An 18,003-nucleotide genomic window follows, 5' to 3' on the forward strand; every position below is an offset into this window, starting at 1 on the left:
TCAGAGCTCCTGACATCATTTTCCATCCGTGGGGCTCTAACCATATAAGCACACACAAACATTCACCAATCCAACCAGGACCTCCAGATGTGTCCTAAATACGTCAGTGTTATACACATATATACAGCCATATATCACTTATATTCGAAAGTCAAAGTTATACGTATCTAAAACACTTAATACCTTACAATATTCCATGCCTTACTATGTTGTTTTTTTTAGTTTTTATGCCTCACTATACTATGTCATTTTAACAACTTTTTATGACTTACTATACTATGTCATTTTTACGACGTTTCAAGCATTACTGAAAAGACGATTTGTAATGAGAGAAAGATGAAAAAGTGAACACAAGGAGAACCACAAGTCAAGACACCAATGTGGCTGGTTTTATTTGTGCACAAAAGACAGATCTGGTACAATGCACACCAAGGTTTGACTGTTTGTTTGGTCTTTTGCTCTCTGATGTGCCTGACAAGCTGATATTGTTCTGGATATCCTCACATCCATGGGGCCTCTTAACTGTTACTTGTCCTTCAGAGCTCGTGACATCATTTTCCATCCGTGGGGCTCTAACCATATAAGCAAACAAACATTCACCAATCCAACCAGGAACTCCAGATGTGTCCTAAATATGTCAGTGTTATACACATATATACAGCCATATATCACTTATATTTGAAAGTCAAAGTTATATGTATCTAACACACTTAATACCTTACAATATTCCATGCCTTACTATGTTGTTTCAACGACTTTTTATGCCTCGCTATACTATGTCGTTTTGTGGCATTTTTCTGCCATACTATTTTTTGCCGTTTTTTGGCATTTTTATGCCTAATTGTATTATTTCATCTCATGCCTGACCATTCTATGATGTTTTTATGACCTTTTATGCCTTGATATACTGTTATGTATCTTTGACTTTTTATGCCATACTAATTTTTGCCATTTTTTGGCATTTTAATGCCATACTATACTATGACTTTTTTGGCATTTTTCTGCATACTATTTTTTGCTGTTTTTTGGCATTTATCTGCCTTACTATATTATCTCGTTTGATGCCTGACCATACTACGGCGTTTTTATGACTTTTTATGCCTTAATATACTATCATGTATTTTTGACACATTTTGCTATACTATACTATGTCGTTTTTTGGCATTTTTATGCCTAATTATATTATTTTGTCCCTATTTTTGCCATATATCACGTTTTTATGACCTTTTATGCCTTAATATAATATGGTGTATTTTTGACTTTTTTTGCCATACTATACTATGACTTTTTTGGCATTTTTCTGTCATACTATTTTTTGGCATTTTAATGCCTTACTATATTATCTCGTTTGATGCCTGACCATACTACGGCGTTTTTATGACTTTTTATGCCTTAATATACTATCATGTATTTTTGACACATTTTGCTATACTATACTATGTCGTTTTTTGGCATTTTTATGCCTAATTATATTATTTTGTCCCTATTTTTGCCATATATCACGTTTTTATGACCTTTTATGCCTTAATATAATATGGTGTATTTTTGACTTTTTTTGCCATACTATACTATGACTTTTTTGGCATTTTTCTGTCATACTATTTTTTGGCATTTTAATGCCTTACTATATTATCTCGTTTGATGCCTGACCATACTACGGCGTTTTTATGACTTTTTATGCCTTAATATACTATCATGTATTTTTGACACATTTTGCTATACTATACTATGTCGTTTTTTGGCATTTTTATGCCTAATTATATTATTTTGTCCCTATTTTTGCCATATATCACGTTTTTATGACCTTTTATGCCTTAATATAATATGGTGTATTTTTGACTTTTTTTTTGCCATACTATACTATGACTTTTTTGGCATTTTTCTGTCATACTATTTTTTGGCATTTTAATGCCTTACTATATTATCTCGTTTGATGCCTGACCATATTATGATGTTTTTATGACCTTTTATGCCTTAATATAATATGGTGTATTTTTGACTTTTTTTGCCATACTATACTATGACTTTTTTGGCATTTTTCTGCCATAGTATTTTTTGCCGTTTTTTGGCATTTTTATGCCTAATTGTATTATTTCATCTCATGCCTGACCATTCTATGATGTTTTTATGACCTTTTATGCCTTAATATACTATGGTGTATTTTTTACTTTTTTTGCCATACTATACTATGACATTTTTGGCATTTTTCTGCCATAGTATTTTTTGCCGTTTTTTGGCATTTTTCTGCCTTACTATACTATCTCGTTTGATACCTGACCATACTATGACGTTTTTATGACCTTTTATGCCTTAATATAATATGGTGTATTTTTGACTTTTTTTGCCATACTATACTATGACATTTTTGGCATTTTTCTGCCATAGTATTTTTTGCCGTTTTTTGGCATTTTAATGCCTTACTATACTATCTCGTTTGATACCTGACCATACTATGACGTTTTTATGACCTTTTATGCCTTAATATAATATGGTGTATTTTTGACTTTTTTTGCCATACTATACTATGACTTTTTTGGCATTTTTCTGTCATACTATTTTTTGGCATTTTAATGCCTTACTATATTATCTCGTTTGATGCCTGACCATATTATGATGTTTTTATGACCTTTTATGCCTTAATATAATATGGTGTATTTTTGACTTTTTTTGCCATACTATACTATGACTTTTTTGGCATTTTTCTGCCATAGTATTTTTTGCCGTTTTTTGGCATTTTTCTGCCTAATTGTATTATTTCATCTCATGCCTGACCATTCTATGATGTTTTTATGACCTTTTATGCCTTAATATAATATGGTGTATTTTTGACTTTTTTTGCCATACTATTCTATGACTTTTTTGGCATTTTTCTGCCATAGTATTTTTTGGCATTTTTCTGCCTTACTATACTATCTCGTTTGATGCCTGACCATATTATGATGTTTTTATGACCTTTTATGCCTTAATATACTATGGTGTATTTTTGACTTTTTTTGCCATACTATACTATGACTTTTTTGGCATTTTTCTGCCATAGTATTTTTTGCCGTTTTTTGGCATTTTTCTGCCTTACTATATTATCTTGTTTGATGCCTGACCATATTTTTGACGTTTTTATGAACTTTTATGCCTTAATATACTCTAATGTATTTTTGACATTTTATGCCATACTATACTATAGCGTTTTTTACATTTTACTGCCTAATTATATTATTTCGTCTCATGCCTTGCCATACTGTGATGTTTTTTTGACATTTTATGCCATACTATACTATGGCGTTTTTTGCAATTTTCTGCCTTACTATATTATCTCGTTTGATGCCTGACCATATTATGACGTTTTTATGACCTTTTATGCCTTAATATACTATGGTGTATTTTTGATGTTTTATGCCATACTACTATGACATTTTGTGGCATTTTATGCCTAATTATATTATTTCATCTCATGCCTTGCCATACTGTGACGTTTTTATGACCTTTTATGCCTTAATATACTATGGTGTATTTTTGACTTTTTTTGCCATACTATACTATGATTTTTTTGGCATTTTTCTGTCATAGTATTTTTTGTCATTTTAATGCCTTACTATATTATCTCGTTTGATGCCTGACCATATTATGATGTTTTTATGACCTTTTATGCCTTAATATAATATGGTGTATTTTTTACTTTTTTTGCCATACTATACTATGACTTTTTTGGCATTTTTCTGCCATAGTATTTTTTGCCGTTTTTTGGCATTTTTATGCCTAATTGTATTATTTCATCTCATGCCTGACCATTCTGTGATGTTTTTATGACCTTTTATGCCTTAATATACTATGGTGTATTTTTGACTTTTTTTGCCATACTATACTATGACATTTTTGGCATTTTTCTGCCATAGTATTTTTTGCCGTTTTTTGGCATTTTAATGCCTTACTATACTATCTCGTTTGATGCCTGACCATATTATGATGTTTTTATGACCTTTTATGCCTTAATATACTATGGTGTATTTTTGACTTTTTTTGCCATACTATACTATGACTTTTTTGGCATTTTTCTGCCATAGTATTTTTTGCCGTTTTTTGGCATTTTTCTGCCTTACTATATTATCTTGTTTGATGCCTGACCATATTTTTGACGTTTTTATGAACTTTTATGCCTTAATATACTCTAATGTATTTTTGACATTTTATGCCATACTATACTATAGCGTTTTTTACATTTTTCTGCCTAATTATATTATTTCGTCTCATGCCTTGCCATACTGTGATGTTTTTTTGACATTTTATGCCATACTATACTATGGCGTTTTTTGCAATTTTCTGCCTTACTATATTATCTCGTTTGATGCCTGACCATATTATGACGTTTTTTTATGACCTTTTATGCCTTAATATACTATGGTGTATTTTTGATGTTTTATGCCATACTACTATGACATTTTGTGGCATTTTATGCCTAATTATATTATTTCATCTCATGCCTTGCCATACTGTGACGTTTTTATGACCTTTTATGCCCTAATATACTATGATGTATTTTTGACTTTTTTTGCCATACTATACTATGACTTTTTTGGCATTTTTCTGCCATAGTATTTTTTGCCGTTTTTTGGCATTTTTCTGCCTTACTATACTATCTCGTTTGATGCCTGACCATATTATGACGTTTTTATGACCTTTTATGCCTTAATATACTATGGTGTATTTTTGACTTTTTTTGCCATACTATACTATGACATTTTTGGCATTTTTCTGCCATAGTATTTTTTGCCGTTTTTTGGCATTTTAATGCCTTACTATACTATCTCGTTTGATGCCTGACCATATTATGATGTTTTTATGACCTTTTATGCCTTAATATACTATGGTGTATTTTTGACTTTTTTTGCCATACTATGACTTTTTTGGCATTTTTCTGCCATAGTATTTTTTGCAGTTTTTTGGCATTTTTCTGCCTTACTATATTATCTTGTTTGATGCCTGACCATATTTTTGACGTTTTTATGAACTTTTATGCCTTAATATACTCTAATGTATTTTTTGACATTTTATGCCATACTATACTATAGCGTTTTTTACATTTTTCTGCCTAATTATATTATTTCGTCTCATGCCTTGCCATACTGTGATGTTTTTTTGACATTTTATGCCATACTATACTATGGCGTTTTTTGCAATTTTCTGCCTTACTATATTATCTCGTTTGATGCCTGACCATATTATGACGTTTTTTTATGACCTTTTATGCCTTAATATACTATGGTGTATTTTTGATGTTTTATGCCATACTACTATGACATTTTGTGGCATTTTATGCCTAATTATATTATTTCATCTCATGCCTTGCCATACTGTGACGTTTTTATGACCTTTTATGCCCTAATATACTATGATGTATTTTTGACTTTTTTTGCCATACTATACTATGACTTTTTTGGCATTTTTCTGCCATAGTATTTTTTGCCGTTTTTTGGCATTTTTCTGCCTTACTATACTATCTCGTTTGATGCCTGACCATATTATGACGTTTTTATGACCTTTTATGCCTTAATATACTATGGTGTATTTTTGACTTTTTTTGCCATACTATACTATGACATTTTTGGCATTTTTCTGCCATAGTATTTTTTGCCGTTTTTTGGCATTTTAATGCCTTACTATACTATCTCGTTTGATGCCTGACCATATTATGATGTTTTTATGACCTTTTATGCCTTAATATACTATGGTGTATTTTTGACTTTTTTTGCCATACTATGACTTTTTTGGCATTTTTCTGCCATAGTATTTTTTGCCGTTTTTTGGCATTTTTCTGCCTTACTATATTATCTTGTTTGATGCCTGACCATATTTTTGACGTTTTTATGAACTTTTATGCCTTAATATACTCTAATGTATTTTTTGACATTTTATGCCATACTATACTATAGCGTTTTTTACATTTTTCTGCCTAATTATATTATTTCGTCTCATGCCTTGCCATACTGTGATGTTTTTTTGACATTTTATGCCATACTATACTATGGCGTTTTTTGCAATTTTCTGCCTTACTATATTATCTCGTTTGATGCCTGACCATATTATGACGTTTTTTTATGACCTTTTATGCCTTAATATACTATGGTGTATTTTTGATGTTTTATGCCATACTACTATGACATTTTGTGGCATTTTATGCCTAATTATATTATTTCATCTCATGCCTTGCCATACTGTGACGTTTTTATGACCTTTTATGCCCTAATATACTATGATGTATTTTTGACTTTTTTTGCCATACTATACTATGACTTTTTTGGCATTTTTCTGCCATAGTATTTTTTGCCGTTTTTTGGCATTTTTCTGCCTTACTATACTATCTCGTTTGATGCCTGACCATATTATGACGTTATTATGAGCTTTTATGCCTTAATATACTATGGTGTATTTTTTACTTTTTTTGCCATACTATACTATGACATTTTTGGCATTTTTCTGCCATAGTATTTTTTGCCGTTTTTTGGCATTTTAATGCCTTACTATACTATCTCGTTTGATGCCTGACCATACTACGGCTCTTTTATGACCTCTTATGCCTTAATATACTATGTTGTATTTTTGATGTTTCATGCCATACTATAGTATGATGTTTTGTGGTATTTTTATGCCTAATTATAGTATTTCGTCTCATGCCTTGCCATACTGTGACGTTTTTTTGTACTTTTATGCCTTAATATACTATGATGTTTTTTTGACCTTTTATGCCTTAATATGACATTTTTTGACATTTTTCTGCCATACTATTCTTTGCTGTTTCTTGGCATTTTATGCCTTACTATACTATCTCGTTTGATGAGCACACTAACTTTACTATACTATGACGTTTTATGCCATAAAAAGGCATAAAACGTCATAGTATAGTAAAGCATAAAAACTCATAAAAACATCAGTATAGTAAGGCATAAAAACATCAGTATAGTAAGGCATAAAAGCGTCATAATATAGTAGGGTATAGAAAGTCATTAAAACATCATACTATAGTAAAGCATAAAAAGTCATAAAAAGGTCATAGTATAGTAAGGCATAAAAAGCAATAGAAACAACACAGTGTAAAAAGTGTTAAGAACAACATAGTAAGGTAAGGCATAAAAAATCAAAATGATATAATAAAGTAAGGCAAAAAAGCGTCACAAAAGTAAGTCATAAAATATCATAATATAATAAGGTATAAAAAGTCATGAAAATGTCATAGTATAGAAAGGCATAAAAAATAATAAAATGTCACAGTATAACAAGGCGTAAAAAGTCCTTAAAACAACATGGTAAGCATAAAAGTTATAAAAAAAACTTATTACTTGACTTATTACATATATATGAAATATTTGTCCCTATATCAATAGTGATGTGTCATCTATCAGAGGATATATTATTATAACATATATACATCCTCTGGATATATGACGATATCGGTTCATAACATATATGATATATTCAGTAAAATGCAACTTTATTAAAACAAGTTATTTAAATTCTATGTGGTTGCATATGATTTTCTTCACAATTTCTTATTAAATTTAACCATACATGTTTATCTTCTACATTATATATGTAATGAACATATACTCACAGGCATTGGGATGGATATGTAACATGTGTATGAATGTAATAGAAAAATCCATATTAAAATACATGTTTCTATTAGCTAGACATATATGTCAATACATGATATTGTCAGCAGGTGATCATGTGTTTTCCAAAAGTGGCACAAGTCGATTTTGGTTTAGACTGGTGTAAAGTTTGTTTCAAAACTCTGTGTGTGTAAAATTGAAATCCACAAGTGTAGAATTGAGATCCACAAATGCTTTACAAATAAGAAATTGATTCACATATGCTTTATCTTTTCTTTTTTTTAATTAATTGAATGTATTATTTTTTATTTCTGGAATACTTGCAAGATATTTTTTTGTATTTGTGGAAGGTGTTTCATATTTACAGGTTAAACATTTACGCACAGATTATTGATCTATTCATATGAATATTATTGAAACAAATCTACCTCCATACTGAAGTTATAATGTAATAATTACTTTTCTTGTTGCACGTTCATGATACTAGTTACAATACTTGATGCTCAGTGCTTTTATCCCTAATCCATTTATGTATTAACATATTCAGTGTTTCACTTGAATGGTTATTGCAGCAGCAGCTACAGTCCATCATGTTTTATACAATACTTCTCCAGTGTCATTGTGTGTGAATGTTCCAGTGTTGTGTTGAATGCATCCTGTTAGTGTGATTATCTCACTGCATGTTTACTTCTTCATTACTGATGAACTCACGACTCTGAACCTCTTTATCCGTCAATTTCTCCTGCTCTCTTCATCTCTCCTCTCTTTCATTTCCTCTTAAGATCTAAGAAGTCCAAGCTTTCCATCGACAAATCTACAGAGACGGACAATGGCTACGTGTCGCTGGACGGCCGAGTGACCAATCGCAGCAGCGAGGAAGGGCTTCAGCTCCACGAGCAGCGATGTGATTCGTTAAACAGGGCCGACGAGGTGTGCTGGAACCCGCACGTCCAGCCCACACACACTCATACAGCCCGCAGCACAGGACTGATGCTGGCCAGTGGCAATAAGGTGATCCATCCACTTATCATTATTTGTTTTTGATCTACACATTATTGATCACCAAAGCATGTGATTATGCTGAAACATTATCTATCACTCCATGATTTGCTGATGGATGTGTGTTTTTTGTGTCGTCAAGGAGCCAGCCTCAGATGAGGCGTCCAGCGAGGAGGACCCTGAAGCGTCCTACAGCGCCCTCCGTAGGGGAGTTGAAAGGATGAACAGTGACTGTACGCTGCGTAACCGCAAGAATACACACCACTATAAGAAACACTACGCTGTGGAGGTAAACACACACAGAAAAAACATATTCACTTCTCAAGTCAGTTTATTTAAATTGTCAGGAAGGAAAACAGAACATACACACAACAATCCTCTGTCTCTGTCAGGACGTCCCCAAGTCCGGCACCAGCTGCAGCTCCAGATGTTCCAGTCTGAGGACTCAGGACTCAGAGAGCACTCGACACGAGTCAGAGACAGAGGACCTGATGTGGGAAGATTTCCTGCACTGTGCTGAGTGCAGATCCTCATGCACCTCAGAAACAGGTCAGAGGAAGCGATCTGCATAGAACAGAGTAGAACCAAATGTAAACAGTCAAGAAAAAGGTTTAATGTGCTGCCCTTGCTCATACATGGATATCTGAGGGTAACTGTATTGAAACTGATACTCAGACTCCTTTTCTTCACAGAGGGAGAAGGAGGAGGAACACCTGTATGCCCTCCTGCTAAAAAGGAATATAGAGACGACCCTTTCCATCAGGTCTGTAAACTTATTGACACAACACATGTAGCTCGCAGGGGGAGCGTTAGTTAATTTTTGAATGTTGCTGTTGTAAATATTTATAGGAATCTAGATGTTTTAAAAGTCTGGGTTACCTATGACCAGTATTTCAAAGAGGAATTTAAATACTGTCTAAATGAAGTAACCTAGACATATAAGTCGTGATCGTTTCTTTACTACCCCGTCTGATCTGAAATGTAATAAAGAGCATGTCAGTATTAACGTGGGTATTGGTGTGGTGTGTATGTTTCTGCAGGGTCACGTTCCCTGGCTTCACAGCTCCAACCCCGGCCTGGAGAGAGTGAGTGCTATAGTGTGGGAGGGAAACGAGTGTAAGAAGGCAGACATGTCCGTCCTGGAGATCAGTGGCATGATCATGAACAGAGTAAGACACAATTTCTGTGATCCTAAACAAATAAACGATACTTTTCACATTTTAACATACATGTGTGTAAAAAAAAAAAAAAAAGACCTTAACCATTTAACTGTTTTCTGGTTCACACAGGTGAATCTCTACACTCCTGGTATTGGTTACCAGGTCTTTGGGAACCTGGTTTCAGTGACACTTGGACTCACACCTTTTGCGTACAGGTACTGCTGACATCATCCCTCAATATGTGAAGTTAGTTAAAATGATACCTGCTTTTAATCTCCAGTAACAACAAACAAAAAAAAAAAGTACTACAGATTGTGAATTTTCAATATTTGGAAAAATGCTCACTAACAGTACAAGTACAAAACATCTGGCCATGTTTTACTCACGTCAGTCTCCCTCCCTCTCCTACAGGCTGGCTCAGTACCGTGACTTGGATCAGCTGACCACGCTCTCAGCCAATGAGCTGCTGTCTGTGGCGCTGGGGGGCGGGTCTGGGTCGGATGCACTGGTCATCACCATGGTGACACTGAGCTTCCTGGTGCGTGTTTGCCTTATATGGCTGTTCTTCTTCCTGCTCAGCGTAGCAGAGAGGACGTACAAACAGGTGAGGAGATGAAATTCACATTTGGTGCTTTTACTTGTGGAGCTACAAGAACGGTTTTCTGAAGCGTGAAGCTGAGTTGGAAACTTAATAGCCTTTACTCATTATATATGTTTGTATTTGTGTTTCAGAGGCTACTGTTTGCCAAACTGTTTGGTCACCTGACTTCAGCCCGCAGAGCCAGGAAGTCTGAAGTCCCCCATTTTAGACTGAAGAAAGTTCAGAACATCAAGATGTGGCTGTCGCTACGCTCCTACCTCAAGGTACCGCACAGTTTTATTTATCTACATTTTTATTGTTTATATGGTAATTAACTGTAAGATTAGTATCAATGTTAAATGATTTTTCTAAATTTATGAATTCATCTGTTAATTCTGGAGTTGGATACATTCACAGCTGTAATGAAAGAAATGCAGAGACACAAACTGTTGGGCTGTACTTTCAGAGACGGGGTCCTCAGCGTTCAGTGGATGTGATAGTGTCGTCAGCCTTCCTCCTCACTTTGTCCGTCGTCTTCATCTGCTGTGCCCAGGTAATTCTGAGTGTGTCAAATTATAGTGCTGAAGATCTATGAGTACGTCCAGGCGACTTTTATGAGCTGAGATCAAATTACAATTTCATGTTCAGCACATTATGTGAGAGAAAAAAGGAAAACTTCTCAATAAGAACAAATGCTGAGTTTTGTTCACTAGATTTAGGTGTTTGTCCTGTAGTTGTAGCAGTCATTAACATACCAGAAGTTATTTTACTTTCTTTATTTGTGTACCTCAGTTTTGAGTGGATTTATAAATGAAAGCAACTATGTGTAGGATTTTCATGTAATTATATGATCAACCTCAGTTAAAAAGTGGTGCAGTCTATGCTGCTGTCTGCCTCAGTGTCTTTTTTTTCCGATAAACAACCACTGGAAGGATATTTCCAAAAATTCAACACACAGTGGCTTTAAAAAGCCTTCACTCTGAGAACCAAATAAACTACCAAAAGAAACATTTTTAGAAACCAAATAACATACTGACCTCTCTCTTTTCAGTTGCTCCACGTCCATGAAACGTTCCTGGAGTGTCACTATAACTGGGAGCTGGTGATCTGGTGCTCCAGTCTGTCTCTGTTCTTGCTCAGGTTCGTCACTCTGGGCTCCGAGACCAGCAAGAAGTACAGCAACACCTCCATACTGCTGACTGAACAGGTACAAACACACACAGAAAACACACAGTACATTACCACACAGCAGACCTGTCTGGAAACGCTCACATCGATCCATTGTGTGTTTGACAGATCAACCTGTATCTGAAGATGGAGAAGAAGCCAAACAAGAAAGAGGAGCTGACACTGGTCAACAACGTGTTAAAACTGGCTACCAAACTACTCAAGGTACGGACAAAGCAGCTTTCAAAATTTACTACTTTTTTTTTTTTTAATAAACATTTTAATTTTTAATTTTTAAATTTTAATAACTAATTTGTCTCTCTCCCCAGGAGCTGGATACTCCGTTCAGGTTGTACGGTTTGACCATGAACCCTCTGCTCTACAACATCACACAGGTGGTCATCCTGTCTGCAGTGTCGGGAGTCATATCTGACCTGTTAGGATTTAACCTGAAGGTAAGTGTGTGTGTGACAGAGCTTTATGGGCATTTCACTTTGTGTCATTATGTTTAAGTGCAACGTCAGACCGCACATCTGTTAGTTTGTTGCCTTTATTCCAGTCTCTTGAACACTATTTGCTGTTGGTCAACGGCACAAATTTGTGTGTCAGCTATCACCCAAGTGATTTGAGATTGGTCTGGAAGTTCACTGGCATCACTGTAGTCAGCGGATTTGCTCGCAGGAACACAAATCTGCACTTTTAACCAATAGCAAGACGTCTTCACAGCGCTGACCACAAAGTCCAAAAGAGAGGAACCTTTCATAGTTTATTTGTATCATACAGTTTTATAGAATACTGTTCCACTGAAGCATAAATATCCACAGAATAAACATGCACAGTTATGAGGCATAAATTGATCTTGAGTAAACTCTTAACTAGTGTAAAAACTACAGTAGTTCAACCAGTAGGCTTGCGTGTAGCCACTGTCGCCAACACTTGCAGATGAACTGAACTGCGCTACCTTCTGGTGTGACCTGTCTTTACAGCGTGGTATTTAACCTTGAAACTGTACATCTGAATAATAACTGCAGAACACAGAAACTTTTACATTGTGTTTGTCTTTGAAAATCTAATAGAAGATTTGTGTTTCGTTTCTTTCTGTTCACAGCTGTGGAAGATCAAATCGTGACAGTGAACAGAGAAACAGTGTCAACTTGTCAGTCTCCACATATCGGAGTGCTTTGACATTCAACGTTCTCACTTTGTGCAATTCACAAAACTATTTATTTACCCACTCAGTGTTTTTACTTAGGGTTTATTTGAATTCTAGTTTGTTTCCATTTTTGTGTTTTATGACACACAACAATGCTATATTTCACCTGTCTACAAAAAGTGTTATTATTATAAGAAATTAATAATATTATTATCATTATTATTGTGACGATTTAGGTTCTAAGCTGCATTTGCGACAGTTTTCATTTCAGTTCATTCGCAAATATGAAGGCAAAGTATTGAGCTGCCAACAGGGCAGAAATCTTTTTATTGTAATTTTTGTGTTTTACTTGCTTAAACTGAAAGTTATTATTTATGTCGAGTGAGTTTCAAAACAAAACTTCAAACTGTTACGACTGTAAAACCTGTTTTTAAAAATACACAAGTTGGTCCAGTGGTTTTCTTCTGACAAAGAAATTCATTTCTTAAGTTTTAATGTGTGTAAAAAATGTTTAGATGGTGCAGTAAATGATTTAAACCAGAGTAACACTGTGTTAGTCACAGGGACTCTTAATTATCCTGAACCTGGCTGGTTTGGTGAAGAAATTAATTCGCTAAAATTTAAGATGCTGATATTTTTGGTATAATTCATGGTATTTGACAAATACCAGGAATTACAACTACCCTCTATTCCTTATTCAAACCAGCTCCCACACATAAATGCTTAAAACAGTTATATTTACATACCTGTTAATAGATGTTAACAGTACCGTTCTGCAGGTTAAAGTTGCCGTCTTACCTGACAAAACTGTTCATGGATTTGTTCTCATTTGGGGAGAGGTGAAATGCCAGGTGACATCAGCACTGCAAAGAAACAATCATCCAGTTAATAGAAATAACAACAAGGAGAAAAGGTGTCATTTACAGAAACCTCTGCAGTTTAGACAATTAAAGAAACACATATGATCTCAATCTTAATTTCCATACAGATGAGGACTTGTGTGTAAAAATACAAACAGTCTCATTGGGGTTTTCCTGAAGAATTCCTCACTACAGCGCATATGAATTACAATGATCCCTTTTTTATTTATTCTTTTATTAAACAGTGTTTTAATGGTCAGTGGTTTTAACAGTATTTCCAGCAACACATGTGAAAGTAGTAACTTTTCCTCACAGCTGATGTAGTTCAGGATATTTTCATACTATGTTACAACACGCAGTTAATGAATGAGATTTGGATGAAATGACTTCAAACAGCTTCATAGTAGGTTGATGGTGTTTACCTCAACCTTTTTTGAACTTTTGTTCGGATCTACAGAGAGGCCTGATTGCTGCATTAAAAGCCAATTCCTTACTTCAAGTAAATTAGTGGTTTTTATCCGAAAGAAGTATCAGCTGTTTTTGTCTCAGATTTTAAAGCAGAATCAAGTTCAATTCTGAGTCACAAACTTTTCTTGTTTCTGATTTTTCTCTAGTGACACTCTGTTTTTAAAACATCTGCTATCAAAATCAAAATGTCCCATTCTTAGTGTAAGAACATAGTAATTGGTAATAAAAAAAAAAAATACATTGGCCAGTTATCGGAAATATTGAAATGTTACTTTCTAGAGCTCTTCAATTACAAATATTTTAGAGGAATTTTCAGGATTTTTTTTTGGTGCAGTTTGTTTGAAAATCTTTAATGTAATTTTCTGGTCGATGCTACATCCTGCACGTCATAACAACATGAAGAGTTTTAGCTGTTTGAACATTTTGGGATCTGATTGGTATTTTTATATCAGTCAGTATTCATTGGATTTTATAGAAAATTTGATATCAAACTCCCAGAGCTACTTGGACGGCAGAGTCATGTGCACGGCGAAGTCAAAGTCAGTTCACTGTCACAGGTTTCTAAACACTGCAGTTGTCTGAATATGAATCAAGATACGCACTTTAAAAAAACAGATTTTAAAATGGGAGAAAGACGTTACACCTTGTTTCAATGTCAAGAGATTTTCTTTTGTACCTCACCTGCTTGTGCTCCGCTGTTCAAGTGAATGCTAGCTCTGAACTTAATCTTCACATCACTCTCTGAAGTCAATTCTACATGGTACGTGAATTTATCATGCCCACAGAAAACATCTTAAATGTGATTAAAATGCTGACACAAGTTGTTGCCTCAGTTAATTAGTTAGCAATTCGCTGACTGAAACTAACTTCATTCATAAAAATGCTAGCATTATCATCTTCAGTGTGATTGGGGAGGAAGACCAAAGTGCTTATTGTTTGTTTTTTGTTTGTCTCTGCTGGAAAAAAGAATGTATTTGCAGCATTATGCTTTAAAATCTATTTGTTTCCCTTTGGAAATACTTTAAGTTGTATGTTTGTTTTCTTTTTGACATTGAGCTTATTGTTCTTTCATTATTCATTTGTAAAAGTTGTTTGTTCTTCACGCTTGTCGGAAAGGAGAGACGTGTTTGTTTTTAAGGAACAAAGAAGTTTGAATTGTATGTATGAAAATGAATCTAGGTAAAAAGGACTCTATGTTGTGATTCTGTTTTTAAAGAGTCTGAATATTTAGATTTAGATTTTTTTGTGAACTGGTCTGTCCACAAGGTCTACATTTTTATAAGAAAATAAAAAGAAATGGATGTTGACTCCCTGATTCTTTTTTTGTCTTTCAGTACTGTAGCAAAACCTCAAAGTAGAAAAATATAACAAATGCGAAGACAGTCAAGTAAATAACACTCTATCGTGCTTAGCAACATGTACAAAAATGCTAACAGGGCCCAGTTGTATGGAGGCCCCTAAGGACAGAATACATACAGCTGTGGCCAAAAGTTTTGAGAATGACACAAATATTAATTTTCACAAAGTCTGCTACCTCAGTTTTTATGATTGCAATTTGCATATACTCCAGAATGTTATGAAGAGTGATCAGATGAATTGCAATTAATTGCAAAGTCCCTCTTTGCCATGAAAATGAACTTAATCCCAAAAAACACATTTCCATTGCATTTCAGCCCTGCCACAAAAGGACCAGCTGACATCATGTCAGTGATTCTCTCGTTAACACAGGTGAGAGTGTTGACTGCTGTGTTGAAGGCTGGAGATCACTCTGTCATGCTGATTGAGTTAGAATAACAGACTGGAAGCTTTAAAAGGAGGGGGGGGGTGCTTGAAATCATTGCTCTTCCTCTGTTAACCATGGTTACCTGCATGGAAACACGTGCAGTCATCATTGCTTTGCACAAAAAGGGCTTCACATGCGAGTGTATTGCTGCTAGTAAGATTGCACCTAAATCAACCATTTATCGTGTAGAAGGCTTCACGGCGCCCAATAAAGTCCAGCAAGCGCCAGGACCATCACCTAAAGTTGATTCAGCTGCGGGATCGGGGCAACACCAGTGCAGAGCTTGCTCAGGAATGGCAGCAGGCAGGTGTGAATGCATCTGCAGGCACAGTGAGACGAAGACCTTGTCTGGTGTCAAGAAGGGCAGCAAAGAAGCCACTTCTCTCCAGGAAAAACATCAAGGACAGACTGATATTCTGCAAAAGGTACAGGGATTGGACTGCTGAGGACTGGGGTGAAATCATTTTCTCTGATGAATCCCCTTCCCGATTGTTTGGGGCATCCGGAAAAAAGCTTGTCCGGAGAAGAAAAGGTGAACGCTAGCATCAGTCCTGTGTCATGCCAACGGTAAAGCATCCTGAGACCATCCATGTGTGGAGTTGCTTCTCAGCCAAGGGAGTGGGCTCACTCAAAATTTTGCCTAAGAACACAGCCATGATTAAAGAATGGTACCAAAACATCCTCCAAGAGCAGCTTCTCCCAACCATCCAAGAACAGTTTGGTGACAAACAATGCCTTTTCAAATATGATGGAGCACCTTGCCATAAGGCAAAAGTGATAACTCAGTTTCTCAGGGAACAAAACATCTAAATTTTGGATCCATGGCCAGGAAACTCTCCTCAAGAGGCGGGTGGAAAAACAAAAACCCACAAATTCCAAGCATTGATTATGCAAGAATGGGCTGCCATCAGTCAGGATGTGGCCCAGAAGTTGATTGACAGCATGCCAGGGCGAATTGCAGAGGTCTTGAAAAAGAAGGGTCAACACTGCAAATATTGACTCTTTCCATAAACTTAGTGTAATCGTCAATAAAAGCCTTTGAGACTCATGAAATGCTTGTAATTATACTTCAGTATACCATAGTAACATCTGACAAAAAGGTCTAAAAACACTGAAGCAGCAAACTTTGTGACAACCAAAACATTCTCAAAACTTTTGGCCACGGCTGTACATAGTTTTCAGCAGGTGAATTTTAAAAACAATTTTAAAAAATAAAGATGCTGCAGGTGGCATCTCAAAATTGCTTGTTTTGTCCGAACCAACTGTTTAAATTCCACAGATACTCAATTTATAATGATATCAAACGGAAACAGGACAGATTCTCACATATGACAGATATTATTTTATAATATGCCCTATATATTAAGGTTTAAATTAGGACTACAATCAGCAACTCTATGACATTTTTACTTGATAATATTTTGGACTTTAACGCCACTGTACCCCAAGTAGTTTCTGTGCGTTTGTTCCCCCTTTTCACATTTTTATTTATTTTTCACTGCAATATAAAGTCCTGCACCTCAATGGAAACAGCACACCCCCAGCTAGAAGTAGAGAGCTCAAAATGTCTTTTGTGCAGCATAACACATTTATAGTGCCATAAATCACTAAAAATAAATAAAACAAAACATGTTTTTCTTTGATATTTTATATGAAAAAAAATTCAGAATTAAGGAAAATCTATTTGGGAGCTTCACATGCTTTACATACTGAGCTATTGACATGTTTATAACTGTAAGAACCAGGCCACTTCAACTATTTACATATCATTCAAAGCAACTATATACAACACTTCTACTACAGGCATGCAGAGGAACCATAGTCATGCCAGTCTACATCAGTATGTATCTAATATCAGGCACAGTGCCACACTTTCTGCACTGTGTGTGTATATATATATATATATATATAATATATATATATCTATATATATATATATATATATATTCTCTGCTACACAATGGGAATAGGTATTATAGGGGGGGCACCAGGTGACATTGCAGTATAAATATTATAACATAGTCTACTATAATTCATTATATTATGATAGTAGTATTATAATACCTTACAGGTTGTTATAATATGTATAAATACAATCTATTCACATATTTTATGATAATATGATGAACCTATTTCATACTCGGGATTGCACCCGTTATATACTTGGGATTGCTACATCCGGGTCTTTCCCCTCCTGAAAATCCTCTCTGACTCTCTTGAAAACCTGTCAGA

The 18,003-nt window shown here is 34.9% G+C and overlaps 1 protein-coding gene across 3 annotated transcripts in view; it reads left to right on the forward strand.

Annotated features, from left to right (window-relative positions):
- Positions 1 to 15,295, forward strand: part of LOC130163675 (protein PHTF2-like) — a 56,568-nt gene extending 41,273 nt beyond the window's left edge. For all 3 annotated transcript variants that reach the window (XM_056368012.1, XM_056368011.1, XM_056368013.1), the window contains 13 exons: positions 8,384 to 8,612; positions 8,743 to 8,889; positions 8,993 to 9,149; positions 9,293 to 9,363; positions 9,641 to 9,769; positions 9,890 to 9,975; positions 10,172 to 10,364; positions 10,493 to 10,624; positions 10,807 to 10,893; positions 11,392 to 11,547; positions 11,637 to 11,732; positions 11,837 to 11,962; positions 12,616 to 15,295. In XM_056368012.1, coding sequence (XP_056223987.1) covers positions 8,384 to 8,612; positions 8,743 to 8,889; positions 8,993 to 9,149; positions 9,293 to 9,363; positions 9,641 to 9,769; positions 9,890 to 9,975; positions 10,172 to 10,364; positions 10,493 to 10,624; positions 10,807 to 10,893; positions 11,392 to 11,547; positions 11,637 to 11,732; positions 11,837 to 11,962; positions 12,616 to 12,636 — 1,630 coding nt within the window. In that variant the 3' untranslated portion in view covers positions 12,637 to 15,295. The remainder of the gene's footprint in view (positions 1 to 8,383; positions 8,613 to 8,742; positions 8,890 to 8,992; positions 9,150 to 9,292; positions 9,364 to 9,640; positions 9,770 to 9,889; positions 9,976 to 10,171; positions 10,365 to 10,492; positions 10,625 to 10,806; positions 10,894 to 11,391; positions 11,548 to 11,636; positions 11,733 to 11,836; positions 11,963 to 12,615) is intronic.
- The last annotated feature ends 2,708 nt before the right edge of the window (positions 15,296 to 18,003 follow it).

This window comes from Seriola aureovittata, chromosome 22, assembly GCF_021018895.1.
Source record: "Seriola aureovittata isolate HTS-2021-v1 ecotype China chromosome 22, ASM2101889v1, whole genome shotgun sequence".
NCBI lineage: Eukaryota > Metazoa > Chordata > Actinopteri > Carangiformes > Carangidae > Seriola > Seriola aureovittata.